The 18,878-nt window shown below is 48.1% G+C and overlaps 1 protein-coding gene across 2 annotated transcripts in view; it reads left to right on the forward strand.

Annotated features, from left to right (window-relative positions):
• Nucleotides 1-18,878, forward strand: part of Pax5 (paired box 5) — a 177,284-nt gene that overhangs the window by 126,835 nt on the left and 31,571 nt on the right. For both annotated transcript variants that reach the window (XM_028770224.1, XM_028770225.1), the window contains one exon: nucleotides 14,401-14,502. In XM_028770224.1, the coding sequence (XP_028626057.1) occupies nucleotides 14,401-14,502 (102 nt within the window). The remainder of the gene's footprint in view (nucleotides 1-14,400; nucleotides 14,503-18,878) is intronic.

Below are 18,878 nucleotides of genomic sequence, written 5' to 3' on the forward strand. Positions count from 1 at the left end.
GAAAGTAATCAATACACCGTCATTACCACTCACCTGTCACTTTCCCCAGTGGTGGTACTACTTGGTTAAAAGTCTCCTTCCCCACTTTCTTACTGCGTTGTCTTTAATGCACTAGTGGGAACCTGGAACTCATGCCACCAAGTCTGTTGGAACTATGTGCCTTGGAAACTAGGTTTTGCAGAGCTGGCGGCAGGAAGGGCTCAGATCTTACCTCTCCCCTTTGGCTGTTCATAACCTCATGGCAAGGGGCTGAGAGTGTTGAGTGGGGTGTTTCAGGCAGGCCAGACAGGCCACCGCTGAGTGTGGGGTACTGGCCTGGGGAGGCCCGGTGGGTTTTGGATAAGTATTTGTTACTTGTATAAGTGGCATGGCCAAGATAGTCCTAGCATCATGAGGCTGTCCCAGGAAGCAAGGAGAGCAATCGACAGGGGGAGCCTGAGCTGTACGGGTCATAAATCTCATCTCCTTTAGACTGTGAGTGGGCCCCTTGGGGTACAGACACTGTCTGGATTTAAGAAAAAAAAAGTTAATTTTAAATCAAAATGTTAATTTGAATAGAAGGTAATACATTCATGTGATTAGATATTCACACTGTACAGAAAAAATATAAAACAAAAATAAACCCCTCCCTGCCAGTGTCCGCTGTCCTTCAGTTTTGTGTAAACATGTTTTACTCTCAATAGCATTTTATTTATCTCTTAGCACCTGAATATTTCCCATTTTTTAACTAGCAGAGACAAGACTATATAGTACATAATCCTCTTTTTTATTTTGTTTTATACATTTAATAAAATATGTTGGAGATCTTTTCACAATCTCCATATTCAAATTCTTCCCTCCCTCCCCTACCTTCTTCTTTTCCTTCTTCCCTCTCTCCCTTCCCCCTTCCTTCTAATCAAATGAAGTCTGGTGTATTCTTTGTGTATCTCCACAGTAAAAACTTAAAATTACTAGTTAGAGGGAAGGCGCATTTTGTACTTTGTGGTCCGTCTATTGAGACAGAATGCATGGGATGCAGGATGTGGGCAGGGGAGTTTAGGCTCTCAACTCAGAACCGCAGTAGACTTCCAACCCACCCTTACTAGCCAAATACCTTACTTCAAGTCAAGGACTGCAAAGTTTTCCATCTCCCGGAGCGTCTGTGAGGTTCAGATGGAATGTACACTGGAGCCTCTGTGCTCGGACCTCAGTTAGGGCTACACATACATGATGTGGTTGCTACCAGGGCTGTTCTCATGTCTGAGTTCTCTGGGCCACACAGAAGCACCACTTAGTAGATGTCAGGTAATGCATGAACAAGCAAACGGCCCAACCTCCAGTTACCTGTTGCCTCTCCTGCTACAAACCCAGCCCCCTCCTCTCCCTGAATCAGAGCCTGTCTTGGCAGAAAGACCTGGAGCCAGTGGTGCGGTGGGGCTGCTTGTCAGCCTTGCCGGATGGAGCTCTGCCTTCTTCCTTCTCTCGTACTGGACCACCAGTTGTCAGAGAGGCAGAAGTGAGCCACAAATGTGCATGGAAATGTTAACTAAGCTCCAGCCTTCACTTTAAAACTCCAGGACGATGAAACCTCCTCTCTCAAAACCAAAGCACAAGGGTTCAGTAGTACAGCTTGCTTAGCCCACAAAAGTTCTGGGTTTAGTCCCCAGTAGCTGCTGACACACATACTAACCAGCCATGTGTAGTAGTGCACACCTATAATAGCAGTACTTGGGAAGTAGAAGCAGGAGGATGTGGAGTTCAAGGCCAACCTCGGCTACTTAAGTGACGTTAGTGCTTGAGCTACTGAAGACTATCTCAAAAACCAAAACAAAATCAATAAACAAGACAAAGAAAGATCCCCAAAACTTACGACTGGAAGATGGTACAGTTCTCGGTGACTTCAAAGAAGTAGATGAGGTAAAGGTCTGGGAAGGCTGGAGATGGAAGAGTGAATGGCACCCAATTACTCACCGAGTGCTCAGGTTCGTCTTCCTGGCTCTACAGGGCCAGGCTGCACCTTTAGTCTGGAGAGTAAGAGAGACAGACACCAGTCAGAGTTAGTTACATGTGAGGAATTAGTAATTTGGGAAAAAAAAAGAAATGTAGGCTTATTGTGTCTAGAGAAACAACAGTCCTTAAACTCAAGGCTAATAAGCCTGTCATTAGGAGCCTGTCAGATCTCTGTGATGGCCGGCTGACGCTCATCTCAGTTAGCTGGCCACTGTCTGTATGCTGAGCTTGGCAGTTACAGCAGGACACCCCTCTACCTCCTTTCCTGTGAAAGAGTACCTGTGATCTCACACCCTTAGGTAGTGACAGGTCAGAAGAGGGACTTCAGGGCAGGCCATTTGTATATCTCAGTTGATAGCGGGGCTGTAAGCCAGTGCCATATACACTGTGTGCAGACAAGAGAGGCTGTGTACGAGGCCTCACTCCCTCTCTGTGCCTTGGGCGTTGCTCCTTTATTGCCCCCACAGTGGCAGTTGTCCATCTTGCTAAAACTCTTCAGCTCATACCACTCTCTTTGGCACAGTTCCTACAACAGGTGTCAAATACATTTTGAACAGTTAAAAATGTAATGTTTTAGACATCATTGCTATAATTCGATACTAGGGATAATTAATTTCCAGAGAGAAGTGTACTCAATTCACAGTATTGGAGTCTCTAGCCCAAGATCCAGTGAGCCTGCAGCTTTGAGCCTCTAGAGGGGACGCTGGATCACAGGGGGAGGGAGTGTATATGGAAGACACTTTTCTTAATGACCCAGAAGTAAAAATTAAAGAGGGTCCCGTAATATCCTCAAAATGGCCTACAGTCGTACTTTCCTATGGTTCCACCATTTCTCTGATAGTGTCACTCTGGGGACAAAGCCACTAGCACAGGAAACTTTGACAGACACTGACCCAAGCCATAGCATGAATATCACACCAGTGCAAAACTGGTAACATATGACATGAACACTTGAATCAATTTGTAACTAATTAGAAAATTTGTTGGTTCCAAGACTATTTGAGAAAGAGGGATTTATACCCTCTATCAGGAAAAGCCTTTTGAAATGCTTTTGTTTTGTTGTGTTGTGTTTGAGGGCTGGGAAGATGGCTCAGTGTGTGAGGACATTTGCTGCAAAGTCTGATGACCCAGAATTACATGGTGGGAGGAGAAAAATCACTTCCACAAGTTGTCCTCTGGCCAGCATATACATGCTGTGGCATGCATGCACACACAAGCATTCACACACACACACACACACACACACAAAGGAAATTATTTTACTTTGTATGTAGGTGTTTTGCCTGCATGTATGTCTGTGTATCTGTCTGTTGCCTATAGAGACCAGAAGAGGGCATTGGATTCCCTGGAACTGAAGTTACAGATTGTTGTGACCCACCATAGCTGCACAGGCACTGAGAATCAAACCAAGGTCCTCTGGAAAAGTAGCCAGTGTTCTTAACTACTGAGCCATCTCTTGAGGCTTCTAATATTTTTAATAAAAGAATTATCCAGGCATAATAACACATGCTGTTAATCCCAGTACTCTGGAGGCAGAGGCATTCAAGTCTAAGTTCTAGGCCAACCTGGTCTACAGAGTGAGTTCCATGATAGCCTGGGCTACACAGAGAAACCCTGTCTCAAAAAACCAAACAGAATAAATAATTTTGTGTGGGCAGCGCTATGGGTTGAATCCGGGGCCTGTGTGTCCTAGACAAGCACACTACCACTGAGCTATACTTCCAACTCCTCAGGAAAAGCATTTTTAAAAATATTAGCGTAAGAACCAGATGAAAAACAAAATTGGTTATGTCCTATGAAACCACTCTGCCAAACCTAGGAGGTTAGGTCTCCTACACAGTGGAAGTCTGCACGTTAGCCTGGGTCTTCTTAACTGAGACAGAGGTCACTGTCATATACCTCTCCAAACCTAAATACTTTCCCTTGGAGACACGCCCCTTGGGCTGCCACTGGGGAGTGTCAGGTGACACTGAGGGGCCTGTACACTGCTCACCTTTGTGACCACAGGAATGAAGAGACTGAGTGGCCCCAGGGAGCTCACTAAACCCTCACCTCCATCTTCCTCAGTGCTGTCTCTCTGTCCTTCTCTGGCAGAATTCTGAGCACCAGGCAGCAGTCCTGATTCTAGCCAGGCCTGGCAGTGGACGGAGCTGCTGCTGCTGCAGGTGGGATGGTACTCCAGGGCCTTAAGGATGGGTTATGGTAGGAAACTGTCAGTCTGGAGCTAAACATGGCCTTTGGACGTATTTTCTTTGTTCTTCAGGATGCGTATGCTTGTTTTAATTTTGATTTTAATTTTTAAAGTAAACTTGATTATAAAAGCTTACAGAAAACAATCATTTTGTGTTTGTGTTTTTTAAAGTTACATTAGTTATTAGCACTAATGTCTTCAAAAGGCTCCATATGAAACTAAGTAAAAACCAGGACTTCTCTTAGCTAGCTGAAGAGGTATTGCACACCTATGTGTATATTTAGTGAGAAGACCTGAGACAGAGAGATACAGGCCAACAACCCCATCTCCTTCCAGAGGTTTCTTTCCTAGACATGTGACAATAAGACTGACCTTTAACCTCTTCTCACTGGGTGCAGCTCAGAGGCTCTGGAGAAACAGGGTCTGTGTGCAGCTATCAGACAGACACTGTTAGCTCATCTTAGCCGCAACCAAAACCAGTCTTTCTTTCTGTGTCCACGTCGGCAATAAGGTCACCAACTCATAGAGTATTGGTGTGAAGAACCTTTTCAAACAGTTTCAGCATAGTCCTTTATAGTCGAGGTGGAGGGAGAGACAGCATGCAGAGCCCTCACTCTGAAAGGCACAACCTCTAGTCCACCAAGGACGGTCAGAACCAAGGACAGCGGCTCCTTCTTGGCGAAGGCCACCTCTAGCTTTCTGCCCACCTACCCTACCCCAAACTCATTCACAGTTAATGACTGTCCGGGTAGTGAAAGTGGGGTGCAGATCTCTCGCTCCCTCCCACTCACCATCAGGTTGGTGGAGGGGAGTTAAGTCTGTGCCCCGTGGCAGTCAAAGTGAAGGCTCTGCACACTGTCAGAGTAATGAATTCTACGAGGGCTTGAAGCAAGGGCTGGAGGACTTTTGTGCCATGCGTCTTGGAGTGACAACCCCCAGTGGTTAATTACTGCCACACGATGAGAACCGAGCTGGTAGCACAATAAGATAAGTTCATTATGAGCTAAATTTCAAGTTAATTGGATGTATACCCCCCCCCATTAGTGTACATACAGACTACTTAGGAAGGGGCTGTGTGCAAAAGAAAAAGTTGCAACTGAGCAGAAACTGGTCTGCCAGGTCTGGTCATTTTGTAGGGGTACTAAGGGAGAGCCTCCGAGTCGTGGGTGAGACAGAGCCACGGCATAGCTTCTTCATAGTATCAGTGGGTTAAGGTCATCTTGGCAGACACTTTCTGAGTGCCTACTGCATATCACGATAGAACAGGGAAGGCAGGGGACCACAGAATCTCTTGACCTCTGAGCTCCAAGGGTCGGAGTGCAGTCGGGAACGTGGAGGGATGTCATAATGCTTGGGGTCTGGCTCCATTCCTTACCAATGGTGTGAACTTGGACAAGTGCCAAACCATTTTCACATCTTCATTTCCACATCTGTAACATGGGCTGGTAGTGGGGCTTGTCTCGTGTGGGTGTTGAAGATTAGATGCAGAAGTACCTACAAAACACAAATACGCTTAGAATATGGTCCATGCCAGAAACATGGCTGGCACCTCATAGGAACCCCCAAGGAAGCTGTGGCTCTCTTGATGGGCCAGTGTCCAGGGCAGCCCAGAGTTATGGTGAAGCGAAATCACACCACCTCTGCATGACAGGAGTGACAAAGATTTCCCAGCTTCGTTTGAAAACAAACATGAAGAGAGCCATTGTTTCCTTAAAGGACCCTGATTTTCCAATCAGAGAAATAGACTCATGATTTTATTAAGTAATGGAGGTAAGATTTGAACTAGGGCCTACATGTCTCCCAGACTTGACCCCTCCATGCCATATTCTGAGGTCTAGATTGACTCTAGAGGTAACTGGGGAGGCTCTGTGAAACGGGGGAAGGCTATGGGGGCTTCCTGGCTCTTCAGGCCTGGCCCTCACCAAGCTGACCCAGCATGGCCTCCCTGGAGGTAAGGCTGCCCTCTGGCGGCCATGCTCCCCTGGTCAGGTTCAGCTTGCCTTTGCCCAACCCTGCTCTCTTCCCTAGATGCATCCCAAATCGGCACATCTTCCCTTCATTTGTTCATCCAAGATGACACACACATACCATTGTCTCTCCAAGACTTTCTGTAAGTCTTTTGGAGTCTAACCTTGGACTCTCTTGGTTCATCGGCTGTTGGTACATGAGCAGTCTCCATTTTCTGGCTATCACAGACAGTGCTACTCTGAGCACTCACATGCATGTTTTCCCAGGGACAGTTGGTCCCACTTTTCTTGCTTGTACAACTCAGAAATTTCTGGATCATGTGGGAACTCTATGTCCGACCTTCTGAGGGACTACCAGACTTCCCAAAGTCCACGCACCATTTGCGTCCCCTCCAGCAGGAGAGGAGAAGTCCAGCTTTCTTCCTCTACGGAAGGTGGTTATACTGTCTCTTTAATGCAGCCGTCCCGGCAGGGGGGAAGTGCCATGTCATTTTTTGCTTTGATTTGCATTTCCCTAATGGCCGATGGTGCCGAGCAGCTTAATCTGGGCTTCCATTTGCTCCTTTTTATCCACGTGCCTATGAAAGTCCTTTGCTCATTTGTAATTGGTTTGTCTCTCTCTTTTATTAACTTCTGATTTTTTAAATGTATTCTAGATGAAGCCTTTTATGAGAAACCTGATTTGCAAATATTTTCTCCCATGGTCATCTTCATTTTATTTTCTTTCTCAAATTTTTAAATAAAAACATATTTTTTTAGACAGGTTTCACTATGTAGACCTAGGAGGCCTGGAGCTCACTGTGTAGACAATGTTGGTTTGAGCTCATAGAGATCCACCTGCCTGTGTCTTCCGAGTGCTGGGATTTGAGGCACGTGTCATCACCCCTGGCTCATCTTCATTTTTTTTTTAATGCTGGCCTTTAAAGCAAAAATAAATAAATAAAAATAAATTAATTTTCCAGCTTTGTTTATTTGCTTGCTTTGTTCCCATGATTTTAAAGGAAGTCTAAACTGTGTTTGCACTCACTTTGAGTCCCGCTGAGGCAGCGGGCATGCGTGCCTTTGGTTTTGAGTCACTGTTGGTGGCCTTTCTGCACATCTAGCCGGGAGGAGACTTGGGCTACCTTCTCAGCTCTGGGGTAGCTCTTTTGTTTGTCTCAGAGGCGTGTGGAGTTTGCTCTCCTGAGTGCTGTGGAATCTACTCTCACAATTCTATCTTCCTGAAACGCTCATGTGTTATCCAGCACCACATGTAAGGTTCCTCACCCCGTCTGGAGCTGTGTGCACACTATGGTCTTCCTCTCCAATCCATTGGTTTCCTAGTCACGAACAGGTGTCACACTTTTAATTATAAAGACTTCCACAGAAGTCCTAGCATCTGGGAGGCCAGTCTCCTCATGGGAGACACTGATAATCCAGTAAGAGTTAAGACCCAATAGACCTCAGGACACCTGAGGTGAAATCCCTCCCTGCTCTCTCTACCTCCCCTGAGACTCAGGCCTCTGTGTGTCAGTCTCCTCAATGGTACAGCATGTAGGTACCTTCCTCTCATGACTCCTTCCCTTCCTCTCATGATTGAAAAGAGCAAGGTTCTGTTGAGTTTCCATAGAACTCCTTGTTTTTCGTAGGCAAGGCTAGGGCTTGGTTATCCTTCCAGGAGAAGGCTACACAAGTTGGACAAGGTGCGCTCACCTGAAGCTCTGTGTGTCAGGAACCCAATCAATTCATCCTGCTCAGTTATTGGCAAATGCGCTGACGTCATCAGTACCATCACTGCACTGCGAATGGTGTAAATCGTCCCCTCCTTGGTGAGAAGGGCTATAAGCACGGGCTTCCATGTCATGTGTCATGCTGTGTTTGGAGATGCTAATTCTGTTTGGTCTCCCAGCCCAGAGGCCTGAACCAGCGAAGCAAGAGCTGTAGCATCTCACTGGGTGCTTTGTGCTGAGGTGAGTGATAGAGAAGGCAACGGGCAGTGGAAATGCCCATTGTTGTCAGGGTCCCGGGATCTACAGCTCCAGGCCAGGAGAGTCCTCAGAGGCCAACACAGCAAATGTGAACCTTGAGTTATTTCTGTTTCCTACCAAGGATGCATACAGCGTCTGCTTGGATTCAGACTGGTGTTCTTGGAAGCATGCGGAAGTGTGTTCATAATGATGGTGGTGGTGATGATAACAACGTATGAAGTGGTGTATCAATCACCAGTGGCTTAGCAGACCACGCTGCAATGCAGGGCCAGCAGTCAGTTTTCTTTCTCATGCTTTTGGGGGTCAACTGGAAACTGGCTGAATTAGGGGAGGATGAGTTAATCTCGGTTCTGTCTCCCTGCTTCGTGGATGAGAGGGTACGGGGACATGTTCTCATGGTGACAGCAGATATGCACAGGGCCACACTCAGGTTCACATGCAGCAAGAGCTGCCTTCTCTGCGTAAAACATGGATTCATGGGTAACACAAAGGAGCCCCTAGGAACTGAGAGACTCGCTCGGTGGCAGGGTTCCTTGTAGAACACACATCACCGTTTGCCAGCTTCTCATGGGGCACATTGTTGGGAAAGGAAGGAATGTGCCCAGTACAATGGCAGATGCCAGACAAGGCTGAAGCTGGCACCATGCCCCATTGAGGCTGTACTTGGGAAGAACCTGCCGCCAGCAGCCCAGGGCACACCTGTAACCCTCCAGGCAGTGCTATACGCCTACACAGGAAATTAAGGCTGTGAGCACGTATAATATACTCGTGCCCCATGCCCTTCACATGTGTGCACACTTGTGTTGTAGTAATTATTTACAAAATTGGCCTCTGGCCAAGCCGACTATCTAAGCTGCAGCAGCTCTGCCTAGCTCAGCTGCCATGTTTCTCGGCCGGAGGCCACATGCCTGCAGCAGCTAGAACCGGCCAGCCAGAACACCAGCCCTGCCACCCACAAGACGCCAGCATGAGAGATGGCTCTGCCAATCTTCCATGCTGTCTCCACAAGGCAGGACATTGCCCAGACCATTCCGCCATCCATGCGGGCCCAGTAAGAGAATGAGACTCTAATTCTTACAGGTTAATCAAAGGCTTATATATTTGGTAATGATCAGTAACAAGATACCCATACAATCAGAAGAGTAACCCAATACCCAACCTAGATATACCAACTACCTTTGACAGCTACAGATACGTGAACATCTGCCTCCATCTCCTCTCTATCTCGTTCTCCCAGCTCCTCCTCTTCCTTTTCCTCTTCTCCTCCTTACTTCTCCTCTTCCTCTTCCACTCCTAACTCCTCCCACCTTAGCTCCTCCTACACACTTGGGCCAGCATGAGCTTCAGGGGCTCTGAGAGGCTGGAGAGCAGAGAATTGTTCCTAAAGATGGGGAAGCTGAGCCTGGAGTGGACAGTAGATGGACTTGCCCAGGGTCCCACGGAGTGGACAGTAGATGGACTTGCCCAGGGTCCCACAGAGTGGACAGTAGACTCACTTGCCCAGGGTCCCATGGAGGAAGTTCAGAAGCAGAGCTGGCACTGGGACCCAAGGGACCTGGATGCTCTTCACATCTCTCCCTCCTGGGTGTTATTGAGGGTTGTGTGTTCAGCGTCACACAGCTGTGCCCTGGGGAACTCACAGCTCCTTCTCTGGAGACTGACAGCCATCGCTGTTCGTCTTTCAGTGCTCCCCACCTCCTCCTGTGTCACCTGCTCATCTGGTCTTGTTGCTCAGCTTATCAACCAGTCGTCCCAGTTGCCAGCCACCCTTCCTCACTCACTGGTCCCCGTGGTCCTAGAACCTCTCACTATCAGTAGAGGCTCAGACTATGGCCCGGGACATTGGGCTCAAAGCCAAGCTCTCTTTCCTACTAGATGTGTTACTGTGGACAGGTTCCATAGCTCCTCTTTCCTTCAGTTTCCTCTTTCATGGAGTCGTCAGGATGATATATCAGGAATGTCTCTGGGCAAAGCAAGGACTATTTTGTCAGTAAAATTTCATAACCTTAGCTTTGTCCACTCCCCTCTGGGATGCTTCCATTGCTCTGGCATGGCAGGCGGGGAAGCCTTTGAAGGAAACAACCACCAGAAAGACCAGAAAGAACGTGGGGAGGAGCAGGCTCCTGCAGGTGACCTAGGGGTTGGACTGAATGCCAAATGGACAGAACAGAAAGAAGGCTGCTTGAACAGGGAACAGCCTGAGCAAAGGTGTAGGGCTTGGGGCCTGGTGGGAGTGGATGGAATTGGGAGAACACAGAGTAAGGAGGCCATGGAAAACTAAGCTGAAGTCTCTTAACTTACAAGGTGACAGGAGGTACCCAGTTTTTAAACACAGAAACTTCCGGACATCTATCCATTCGTTGGCTGGCCCACCAACTCTTTCACGGGTGCTAGCAGCTGAAATACTTTTCCTAGGATTTTCCCATCCAAGGCAAATCCAGCTAACTGTAATCTGGTTGCCATTTTCCACACCCCACCTTTACCTCTCTTGCCTTATTGTACTGGTTGAAATTTCAGGATAATTTTCCATGATAATATTGATAATAAAATTCTCTGTCACATTCTTGACTTTGATAAGAAATTCCCCCAAGTGTTTGAACAATGAAGTATACTATAATATTGACTATTTTAGAGTCAGAGTAAGATTGGAGTACACTTTGATTCTTATTTACTGACATGTAAGGAATGAATCTTGAATGGTGGCTGATGTCTTTTCAGTCTCTTTTATACAGACAGGCAGGTTTCCTTCCTTGCTGTAGTGATGGAAAGTTCTCACGAATTTTTTTGATATTGAACCATGCTCACATACCTAGAGTAAAACTCACTTGGTCATAGCATATTGTTGCTCGCCCAGTGTTGCTCAGCCAGAGCGGTAGTGGACATACAAAACCATTGTTAATAACAGCAAGAACGAAATAACTTGGTACCATATGAAGGAATCATGAGACTAACCTTTAATTCTTAGTTTTTCTTCTGTGTCTGGTAAGTGCTTACATCACAATTTTGCCAGATTGATGGAATGAATTAGAAAGACTCTCTTGGTTGATCGGCTGGACCTTTTAATAACCTAGAAATGTATCTTTTGGAGATTTAAAACAACTTGTCCAAATAAGAACAAATAAAAACTTGCTCATGAAGCTAAGTGGACAAGGCTCTTATTTTTTAATAAAGACATCTGTTCTGCTTCTCCCAGGATTGTTAGGCTATTGGTATTTTCTAGTCGCTTTTGTGTTAATTGGGGTAATTTATGTTTTCCTGGAAAATTGAACTTTTTGTTGAGAACTTCCTATTTATAAGTATGCAGTGTATATTCTTCTTTATAAATATTATCTCGGGGCTGGAGAGATGGCTCAGTGGTTAAGAGCACTAACTGCTCTTCCAGAGGTCCTGAGTTCAATTCCTAGCAACCACATGGTGGCTCACACCATCTGTAATGGGATCTGATGCCTTCTTCTGGTGTGTCTGAAAACCATGACATTGTACTTATATATAAAATAAATAAAAATATAATCCTTTTAAATATTATTTCTTCTATGATTTTAGTTATATCTTTCCTCATTCTGTATCTTGATAATTCTGTGGGGTTTGTTTTAAATCTTGTTGGGTCTGTCTATTTTATTGGCCTTTTCAGAGGAGACTGGACATGCTCAGAGCGGTCTGGCTAGCAATCTGACTTTCTGGTCCTTTCAAACAATGACTCTGCCTGCCGTGTCTGCCTCTGTTTGCCCATTCATTTATTGATTCTTCCCTCTCCTTTTCCTCAAGTTGCTTTTATTGCTTTTTCATCTGGCCTTCCGAGTTGAGCGCTTTGCCAAGGTTCTGATTTTCAGAACCTTTGCCTGAGGGATCAAGATTTTAAAGTGTGTTTACCAGCAGCAAAAACTGTTGACCAAACAAGACCCAAAGGGCAGACACTTGTTGAAGAATGAACCAGATCCCAGAAGGTAGAAGTCCAGGAGTCCAAGCCTAGCCTCGCTCAGATTTGCTGTTTCTGTAGGGACACTGGAGCATGTCCCAGCTGCCTATACTAGATGGGCTTCCTCATATCACCCTCCATCTTCCAGGAGAGAGGTACAGCACCCCCCTTTTGTCTTGAACTCCAGAAGAATATGTTCACTATAAATTCTATGTAGTTGAATTTCCTTCTGGAAGACGGACAGTAATGATGACAGTGTCCCAGAGGAGAAAGGGACTTCAGGACTCATGCCCAGAAGTTCAGACAGTCTCACAGCAAGGTAGCGTTGTGGACAGGTTGGCTAACCATGTAGACTTTGACCTTGGCTCACCTGGGACATCTCATTTTCCCATAAGAAAGGAATCATATCAATACCTTACCTCCTGAGGTCGAAGAATAGAGGCGTTAACCCTTTCAAATCCTTGGCAGGAGCCTTATGCTTTGTCATTTCTTTGCAAGTGTTCATTGCCTGCAGTTGTCATCGTTAGGTGGGAATCTGGGATCAGGGACAGGGTTGGAGATGCTCCCTGGATTGGTGGAAATACTCCCTTGATTGATGGAGATGCTCCCCACTTGGTGGAGATGTTCCCACAATTCCTGAGAAAGCCCTTCACTGAAGTACCCCCTGACTTTGGCTATCTCACAAACCAGCTACTGACATCTCAGGCCCTCTGTGGCCTGAATGGTACCCACTCCACTCCTGAGTCATCATCTCAGCTCTTCCTCATCCACAACCCCAGTCACCGACACTGTAAAGAAGACTGGGGATGAGAGGGCCCTGGGCTCGTATAGGCACTGGGGTGAGGCATCTGCTCTGCCACAGTCCAAGTGGGCCCCAAGCCAGTTGACCTCCTTCCTTCACCAGGTCTTGAAGAAACTCCTGAGATCCCTCTTGAATCTCTTTGTGAACAGAAGTGGAGGGGGCTGCATGGGCTTCTCCAGTGGAGTGGCTTCTTTCACTAAAATCCATTAGCACTGTGCCCTTCAGACCTTGGGGTTCAAAGACTTGACTTGGAGCGCCAACCCTGCAGAGACACGTAGGAAACCTAACCAGGGCAAACCTCTTCAACTCACCTCCAGTCCTGCAGGCTTGAGTGTCCTGTTTCCTCTTGGCCTTCCTTGAGAGGATTGCTTAGGTGCAATTCATGCTGAGGATGAGGGGCTTCAAGAGTTAATCCTGGGGTGTTGGCTTAACTCCAACATCTCATGTAAACACACCTGAGCCAAGATGCCCAGCCCAAAGTCAGGGAGGTGATAAGCATGGCAGGGAAGGGCTCCTTTCTGGGACTGTCTGAAGTTCTGTAAAGTTGGCAGACTTGGAGGTGGGGTAACGTCTGGCAGACTTGTAAAATGGAGTAGCCTCTGTCAGTCTTCAAATGATGGCACTAGACAGGACATCAGTGTTCTTCTTGTGTCGATTCTCAAACAAAGTAAAAGACTCTTAGTAGATTCGTGGGAATCTCTAGCAGATCTCTAGCAGGACCACAGCAATAGACATGAGACCATCCTGCCTTCCAGGAGTTGAAGGCCTGTAGAGAGCTTGACTCTCTCCACCTGAGGGCCAGGGCCTTCTCCTCCATGTGCCAGCAGCAGGACAGTGTTGGTGTTGGGGAAAGCACCCTGCATGTTCACTGAGTAAAGGAACAGCCCTGGGTCTTGGAAGGGAAGTACAGTACAGGCCTATCTGGAGCTGAGGCTCTGAGGCACTCCCCACCATGAGCTGTTGGGAATCAGGCAAGAAGATGTGTGAGCCAGGCTTTGAAAAGCAATGGCTGGAGGCTGTATATAGCTGGAGGAAGGTAGACTGAGAACCAATCAGAAGCAGCATGGTGGATGGAGGTAGAGCAAGCCGACCAATCAGAAGCAGCATGGTGGATGGAGGTAGAGCAAGCCGAGTCACACGAGTCACACTTGAGGAGGACACAGCTGGGTGTGTGCACCAGCACTGTCCCAGCTCCCTGAGGGGGTTTTGGTTTCTCAGACATTGACCACAATTTTAACTTGGACCTTGCCAAGTAGAGCCAAGGTAGCTGGTGTGTGCATGCATGTGCATCTGTGTGTGTGTGTGTGTGTGTGTATGCATGCATATTAGTGTGTGTGCCCATGTGCTTGTATGTGTCTGTGTGCTTGTGTGTGTGTCTGTGTGTGTGTCTGTGTGTGTGTCTGTGTGTCTGTGTGTGTGTCTGTGTGTGTGTGGTGTATGACATGGAGAGTAGGGCACACTGATGTTTAGAGTCTAGAAGTGACAAATGTGCAGGCTGTCCAGGAGCTGAGGCTGAGCAGCAGGCTGCAAAGATGCTCACCCTGTGTTTTGTTGCTTTGATTCTTCAGGCCGAGACTTGGCAAGCACAACCCTCCCGGGGTATCCTCCACACGTCCCCCCCGCTGGACAGGGCAGCTACTCTGCACCGACGCTGACAGGGATGGTGCCTGGTGAGTTTGCACTGCTGGCGTCTCCACAGCAGGCAGCAGACGGGGTTGCTGTGGGAGGGCACCCCCCACCCCAAAGCAGCCCAGGTGACCTCCATGTGTCTGAGAAGCCGACCTGAATAAGTCATCAGAGGTTGACCCAGCCTCTTCTGTAGCTGGGTCTGCAGTGGGGCCAGGAGAGCAGTGGCTGTCCTGGGGAGGACATCAGGGAGTAGGTTCTTGTCTGACACTTAAGAAGTCCCTTGTCAGCCACGCTGGGTGCCAGAACCCAGAGAGTATTCCCTTAACCTTCCTTCCTCCCTCAACTTCTCTACCCCCCAATCTGTGTAGGATGAACCACATAGAGCCAGCTCCCTCCCAGGTGTTCTTGATGGCCTCATCCCTTGAGCTTGAGCACAGTGTGTTTTCAAGACATGTGGGTTGTTGACTGTGACTTTGTCATTTGAGGCTAAACTGAACACAAGGAAAACCTGTCTCTCCACCAGTGCTGGGTCAGTTCTCTGAGAACAGAGATCACCATTCCTTAAGGGATCCTCTCTGTTTCCCCCTCCCCATTCATCCTGTGGACCAGGGTGAGTCCACAGGATCAAGGGGCTCATTCTTTCCAGATGGAGCCCAGCTCTTTCAGCTTCTTTCTGTCCACTTAAAGGTGCCCAAATGGCCAGTTTGTGAACCCCTGAGGGTTCTTGATGGGGACTTGAGTGAGCTTGAGTTTAAGATAAGTATTCTGCAGGTATATAAGGCTTCATAGGTTGGGGGTCACATGGCAACAAGTGGAGCAGGTAAGAGCAGTCGAGTGGAGTCTTCCACACTGTACACTCAGGCACAGAATGCCAAGGAGCCCAGAATTCAGAATTCCACTCTGGCCAAGTTGTGTGCACAGTGTATTTAACAAGGTAGGAGGATGGAGCATATTTCATTTAACGGTTTGTTAGCTTGATTTATGCCTTTTAAATATGAGACATATGGGAAATGGCCTCTGTGAGCACTCTTGTCCTGGGCCTTGCCAACACCGGGGAGGCCTGCCAGGTTGTACTGCAAGAGCTTTGCCTTTTCTGCAGCCAGGATAGTCCTGTGGCAGATGCCAGAGAAATACAGCACATAGGCTGAGGTGATGGGGCACGACCCACACACACATACTTGGGCTTGTCATCCCCAAACCTTCAGCAGTTGAGGTCACAGACCACATCTGAGAACGGCCCCTCATGTTTCTGTAGCACTTTGTAACATGTAAACACCTTTCTCTATGTTTATAGAGAACAACTCTGTCAGATGGCTTAGCTCGAGGGTAAAGCCCTCATTTCTCTAAATGACTGGGACCCAAAGAAGTTAGTGGACTTCACAAGGGTGCTAATGAGCTTTGACCCCCAGCGTGGGGTGACGAGGTACCCATGGGCTCTCCACAGCTCTGGCTTCTCAGAAGGACTTGCTGTAGTAACCCTGAATCCTGGTCCCAGTTAGAACGTGTGAAGATGAGACCACCTCGGTGGCCTTCCCAGAAAACTTCCTCTTCTCCAGAGACCTATCCAAACAGTGACCCTTGACCCTGGTCATTCCTCCAGTTCTAGCTACTAGGCCCCACAGACAAATAGCTATGGGCCTGGTAAAGGCCACAGCCGGATGGTGGGAGCTTCTCATCCAGTAGGAATGGCAGCAGGAATCACAGGGCCATGCAAGGGCCCAACGTCCCAAGTCTCATGGAACATGGGACACCTGGGACTCAGTCCTCCACTACAGAGAGACAGTACACAGCACCGAGGGAAGGAACGAGAATTATGGTTGGGGAGTTGGCTGCCGACTCTTCTCTCTCCCTGCTTCCTGCCCTGTCTCTTCCTCCTGCTGGCTCTGAGCTTTCTTTTCACCCACACCAGGTACTTAAAGCCACATCATGCTTAGTTTTTGTTCCTCAGTGTCACATCCTGATTCTACATTGTCTCAAACCTGTTTCCTGGATGATCTGTGCCCCTCGCCCCTTGCCTTTCAGCAGAGCAGTGATCTGGCCTCCCCGCCCCCATCCACCCGCCCCCCCCGGCCCCATGCATTTCCAAGGTCTGCCCTAGCTTGCTTTGTGGGTTCCTCTCCTAGGCCTCGCTGTCCCAACAATCACTGTGAGCTGTCAGCGACCTTTCTTCCGTACCCTGGACCACTTCCCACCCTGATTGGCTGCCAGCCAGCTCCACTCTTCAGGTCTGATCACAAACACTAGGAGCCTTCCAGGATGGTCCCACCAGGGACTAGGCTAGTGTTGTCTGTCCCATCAGCCACGTGGTGCACACTGCTCTCAATGGAACCTTGTTAGCCATGGGTGTCATCATAGCACCAGGCGGGTTCTAGATACTTTCTGTGAGTGTTGGCTAGGGGACAGAGGCTGGACAAAGCAGATAGCCTGTGTTCTAATTTCCTGTGACAGACAGAAGACACCCCCCCCCAAGGCAGTGCTCAGAATAACGGGAGCATTCTCTCCCATTTCTGTAACAAGTCTGAAATCAGTATCACTGGGCCAAAATGCTGCTGCTGGCCCAGTCACACTCCCTGGCAAGCCCTGGGAAGTGGCTGTCTCTCTCCTCATCCAGTTTCATTCAGCTGCAAGGCCAAGTGATTCCATCACCCCTCCCTTCACTCATATAAGGACACTCGAGCTTTGGGGCCCATGTGGGTAATCAAGCTAATTCATAGCTCAGCTTAATCACATCTGCCCACTTATCTTGGCAACACAGGTTCCACACCGGGAGCCTGACCTGTCGAGTTCCCGGGACCAGGCCATGGCTGTGCTACGATCTGTTGGAGGGCTTTGATCTCGCCTCTGTTCTGATTTTTACTGCTTAACCTCTCCGGTTTCTAAACCCGTGAGGTATTTACTTGATGGGAACCAGTTATCACAGCCACAGAGGGCCTTGTTGGCATGTTCTGAGAAAGTTGACAAGACTCCGGGGGAGCTGTTACGTGGTTTCCCGGCTCTGAGGTGGCCACACTGGGATGGATGGTTTTGCCGTGTAAATCAGTCTCTCATGCTTGCTGTGGGTCTGTAGCGCAATCTGCAGGGAAAGCAGAAACCCCATGGTTCTTTGCCTCCTTGGGCTTTAGGAAACGCTTGGCTGTCACTGTTTCCCACATACAAGTGGAACCTTCCATTTATAACATTTGCTTCCAGGACACACATCGGGATAGTCTCCGGGGGACGGTCTCCAGGGCACACTCAGGCAGTTGAACTCAGGGGTGTGAGAGGAAAAAAGTAGACCTAACGAATTCTGTATTGAGTGGCAGTTTGTTGGCACATCCTGCTTCCTGGCCTTGATGTTGTTTTACTATCTGCCCTTCCTGCTCCAGGGCGCCCTCGTGTCTGCAGAGCACGGCATCCAGTTCCTCTGAGGGGTCTGCAGATTCCCTTTCGGCAGCCCTTTGCAGATCAGTTATACTGGAGAAAGCAAGGCCTACGTATTTTATCAGCTAAGGGTGGAGACAGATTTCAGTTTTTATTTCCATCAAGTCTCAGCAAATGCCAAAAGTTTTGCACCAAAGATTCCACCGTGTCTCGATCGGCGAGTTAGTACCAGATGCCTGCCTGAAGATATTTGTGCAACCTAACAGATATTGACATGGCATTTGGAACTCTTAAACACCCTAGGCTGCAGGGGAGGGAGTTCCCTGCCCTTTGGCTTCAATGAGTCTGAAAACAAGCAAAGCATCTTTGAGAATCACTCGAGGGAGTGGGGACTCCCTCCCCAGCCCCTTGCTTAGCTCCTGCTTTGGGGATTTAGGAAGAAGTACCTGCAGGGCTAACATGTCCTCATCTTCCCCAGATGCAGACGCTGATAGAGGGATGCATGTCAGATTAATGTGCACAAAGGAGCATGGCTGGTCCCTGTGGTCCTGTGGTCCCTGTGGTCCCTGTGGTCCTGTGGTCCCTGTGGTCCTTACAGTACCTACTGTTCCTATAGTCCCCGTGTCCTAGGCACTCTAGTAGTCACTAGTAGTCAAGGACTGGGAGACATTATTTCTAAACACCTTGCAATTAAGGTGCCCAGTGAAATGACAGTCTTTAGTCTCTTGAGAGGCAGTAGGTGAGGATGAGGGACAGAAGGAGGACTGGGAACCAGAAAGGAAGTCTGATGCAGGCTGCAAGGGTGGGCAGGGCAGGAGCCACCTCGATTCTCTGACATCACCCCTTGTGGCTTTCTCAGCCCCTCTCTGCCAACCTGTCTGGCTTGTTTACACCTTTCTGTTCCCCTACCTAGTCAAGTCTGCTCCAGTAACCTAAGTGTACTAATTTCCTGTTGTGCCTATAACAAATTACCATAACTCAGGGACCTAAAACAATGGAAATGTTTTATATTCCAGTTCTTGAAGTCTGAAACCCAAAACAGTCTAACAGCCCAAGT

This window comes from Grammomys surdaster, unplaced genomic scaffold, assembly GCF_004785775.1.
Source record: "Grammomys surdaster isolate TR1022 unplaced genomic scaffold, NIH_TR_1.0 199, whole genome shotgun sequence".
Classification (NCBI taxonomy): domain Eukaryota; kingdom Metazoa; phylum Chordata; class Mammalia; order Rodentia; family Muridae; genus Grammomys; species Grammomys surdaster.